A 4,146-nucleotide genomic window follows, 5' to 3' on the forward strand; every position below is an offset into this window, starting at 1 on the left:
ACAACATTCAGTTTAACAAATTATAACTTCTATTCGTTTTCCATCATGGAATAACGCGGTGGTGTCTTCCATATTGCACTGGACGTGCGTTGTAATCTACTCCTATCTATATTTTCAAACATTTCAGTTAAATCTGGTGTGCACATTCTTCTATCAAAGAATTTATAGACTGCTTTCTTCGGAATTTATCGTTGCATTGCAAGTTCATTTTCGCGTATGTACGCTAAAATTGATAAAAATTCGAGTACTCCATGCATTATAATGTTTATTAACTCATTAAGTAAAACAACACTTACATTGCGCCTAATGTGGAATTGTACGCCTTGGTCTGGCTTCATCGTCCGATGTGTCGTCGTCGGGTTTACTGTGCAAAACAGAAGTGGACCTTACTGTTTGGAGCTATATTTTGGATAAAATATCGAATGAATAATAGCTTGTGTTTTTATAACAGAAGAATACTTTGATACTGTTTGTAATGTTACCTGCGATGTCATCATCTGAGTCTCCTTCTTTTGTTTCGCTAATAAGATTTTTTTTGCTTTTTCGACAGATCTTCGTGCCAGTTTTTGAACAATGGCTTTTTCTGAAATTTTTTCTTTTTCAAAGGCCTCGATTCTCCTTCTTACGGGCACATTTTTCTTCATTTCATTTTGAATGTCCTGTTTCGTCATGTTTCTATTAGACATTTCCCTTTCACGGGATGGCTCATCTTCTGCGAATAATTCTTCGAACTCGGTGAGTCCAATCGCTTGATTCAGCTGCTGAACCTCCTCCTGCAGAGTTATTGGCGACCGTGATGTAAATTTAGGTTCATTATTTTTTCCTACACTACTAGCCAAGTTTTTATTAATTACTACCGTTTCGTTTGATTTTATTGGTGATAAAGGTTCTACAATTGCGGTAGCGTCCATCATCTTCTGCGTATAAGTAGAATTGATGTCCATCGTGGAATTCATAAGAGGAGTAAATTTCTCAAGTGCATCCTCGCACATTGAAGGATCTTCAATATCATTTCTTGCTGATGGAATTACTGTATCATCAATAATATTAGAATATTTACCCTTCGTGTTTTCACTCCGTGAAAAAGTTCTCTTTATATTACTATCTCTTGTTGTCATTGAAGACTTTAATGGTTCAATCCTTTCTGGCTGTATTGCATCTTCTTTTGAAATTGTTTCGCTTAAAACATTCTTTTTTGTTTTACTATGTTTTGTAGGACCTTTTGTGTTTTTTTCATCTGAACTACTTCTAGCACTTTCCTTTTTTTTAGGTCGGCCTCCACGTTTCCTCTAAAAATTTAGAATATATTTAACAACGTTATAGTAGTATTTATATACACAATGTACATACAATTGTATAAGCAATTAGATTTTGACGCATTCATTAACCGATATCAAACATTATTGGGTACTACATATAAGGGTTAGTATTGATTAGTAACATAAGATATGGGGTAAGATTAAAAGTATTAAATTTCATCATAATATGACACAAACATTTACATTACTGTCATCATCAAGAGTTAGCCTTCGTAATTTTGTAACAAGTGACATTGACTGCTGCTTTTTAATATTAATTGCAGCTTTTATTGCAGCCTTTCTTTTTGTTCGGTCAATTGTTGTTTCCAGCACATCCCCAGTTTTTACATCTTTATTTTCTGTTTTATCATGTGCTGCTGAATCTGTTACTGTATTATCAGTATTGATAATATCATTTTCTGGGATAGTCTCTTTACGGCGATAACCTTTTTTCTTCAAAACTTTCGGCCTCTTTGTAGTTGAAGGGCCAGGGACTGATTGTGGTATTTCAGCAATTAAACCATGTAAATAATCCAGAGTGTCTTCAAGCTGGTTGTTAATATATTTTTTAACATCCAAGGAATAATTATGTATATTCGATATATCTTTGGTAATCATTTCTTTAATCTCCTTCATTGATCCAGTATCCATATTTAAAATCTACGAATACATGATATATATTTAATATATACATTAAACTATACTTTTTAATAATACATACCATAATTTAATATTATGGTTGAAATTATGACGTATATAGCAATTAATACATACACATGTGTTTAGTTCTATTAACTTAGAAGCACATGTAAATTAAAAAAATATATATATATATGAAACAATAATAAAATAATGAAGTAACATTGAGAATAGAATCTAGTTTAATTACACATATATACCCTTTTAATAATTCCGTTCTTATAAATTTTATTAAATTTACAGTGAAGCTTACAATTACACTAATGCCAATGAATATTAACGTATGCGTTTATTATTACACTAAATAAAAATGAAAGTAATGCAATGAAAAATACAATATACCTTAATGGAAATAAAATAAGTAAATAGCGAAGTATTTATTAATATTATTATATAACATTATATTATATTATTATAATATTTATTAATATTTACTTAGCTTTTACGTTTGCACAAAAACTATAAAATTTTAAATATAAAGAGAGATTTATAACAGAGATAAAGCAAGTCACAGAAATTAGTGTCTTTCAATGGCAAAATGCGTTAAAGGAAGGGAAACGATAATCTCCGTTTCGCGTCACAAGCGGGACTGTGCCAGTTTTGCTCCTTGAAAGTACATGTAGCGGTACATGAGCTAGAGGACAATTCAAATTATGTTGCTTTTTTTGCCTCGGAGTATCAATATCGTTAGGGCATACATAATGTAGCAATAAATAAACTCCGGACAAAACTATGTTGCCGCTACGTGCAACTGTCGAACGAAGACGAATTTGAATTTTCCGATTCTCCTCCGACCAGTTTATACTGTACCAGTTTAAACGGACGCAATCGTAAAGAGTTATCGATCATGTAGTGGATCGTGTGAGGATCAATAATTTAGAGAATACGAGAAATTGCTGCTGCAACGCCTCAAATATATTTAGAATAAATAAAATAAATACGAATAAATATAAATACCGTCGAGAGACGCTCGTATAAATGTATTCGCGAAGCTAGGGTATGATCACTTGCGAAAAACTCGATAACTATAACTCGGATGACTCGGATAATAACTCGTAGATATTGATCGATAATTCGTAGGTACTCGGTATATACAAACTCGCGATCACGTCCGTTTATTTATACTGGGGGAGGGGTGGGGAGTCGGAAAATTTGAATTCATCTTAGATCGGCGATTGCCCATAACGGTGACTTTGTTTTGTCCGGAGTTTACCTATCGATATGTTTCGTGCGTCAAGGCGATGTCCGTGTTCCGAGGCACAACAATATGTGTCGCACTCGATCCGCCACGTCCTATGACTCTACCGACTATCTACCGAGTATTGATCAGTTACTAACGAGTTATGAGCGAGCGGTTATACACTGTCTTAGCGAATCCGTTAATACGAGCGTCTTTGCGAACATTATCTGTTCTTATTTATTTGATCATTTTAAAATATACTTGACGGTTTCTACAACGGGCAATCTCGTCTAATAAATCTCACGATTAACCATCCTCTACACACAAGTCCCTTAATACATAACGACTTTTCAGTTCAATTGGGATCATTGCGCTTAACGCCATCTATTCGCCCGGGCGCGCCATTTTTCTCTAGAATATAAATTGTACCTCATGCTTGAAATAGCCAGCCATGTTGATATGGAAGTGGAGGCGAAAGTGGAGCATATTGTAGAAGGAATAGTAGATGAAGAAAAGCTTTGAGCTTTGTCCAGTATTCGTCCTTAGTATCCACGGTGTCCACCAAGTTGTCCACACTTATCCTGAGACCCAGGAAATTCTCGAGTTCGATCGTTATTTTCATTAGGTCCATTTAGGACACACGAACAGGACGTGTTCTGCATCGTCGTTCGGGTCACCACAATCCCTACACTTAGTGTCGAGCCCCTTACCGATCCTCTTTCTGTAGCTGTTGAAGATACCGTGCCCCATTAACATTTGCATCGTAAAGTAATCGATGTCTCTCCTTTTCTTGGCGAATATAGACGCATTACCTATCAACTTCCTAGTAAAGTTGTCCTCTTTGTAATTGCCCTATTCCGCTTGTCACTCCATTAGGGCTTTCTTCCTTATGTCATCCAGTTCTTCTTTTAACATGATGTATCTATCGATCACTTCACCTTCAACAGCTAAGCTCTTATAAATCTTCAT

General features: G+C 34.9%; 1 protein-coding gene across 1 annotated transcript; it reads right to left on the reverse strand.

The window, feature by feature from the left end:
• Positions 1-303: 303 nt before the first annotated feature.
• LOC117162485 (uncharacterized) lies at positions 304-3,630 on the reverse strand. Its single transcript, XM_076623932.1, has 5 exons — positions 3,607-3,630; positions 1,503-1,727; positions 858-1,289; positions 483-773; positions 304-399 (listed from the first exon to the last, which is right to left on the reverse strand). Exons 1-5 carry the CDS (start codon positions 3,628-3,630, stop codon positions 304-306), a joined length of 1,068 nt encoding a protein of 355 aa, XP_076480047.1.
• Positions 3,631-4,146: the final 516 nt, after the last annotated feature.

This window comes from Bombus vancouverensis, chromosome 13, assembly GCF_051014615.1.
Source record: "Bombus vancouverensis nearcticus chromosome 13, iyBomVanc1_principal, whole genome shotgun sequence".
Classification (NCBI taxonomy): Eukaryota; Metazoa; Arthropoda; class Insecta; order Hymenoptera; family Apidae; genus Bombus; species Bombus vancouverensis.

Bases quoted from the DNA above. Each gene is read 5' to 3' on its own strand.
- LOC117162485 (XM_076623932.1), bottom strand. From the start codon at position 3,630: ATGGCTGGCTATTTCAAGCATGAG. The intron at 1,728-3,606 runs GTACAATTTATA...CGCCGTAAAGAG, and splicing joins CTGGCTATTTCAAGCATGAG to ACTATCCCAGAAAATGATAT. The intron at 1,290-1,502 runs GTAAATGTTTGT...CTAAATTTTTAG, and splicing joins CTCTTGATGATGACAGTAAT to AGGAAACGTGGAGGCCGACC.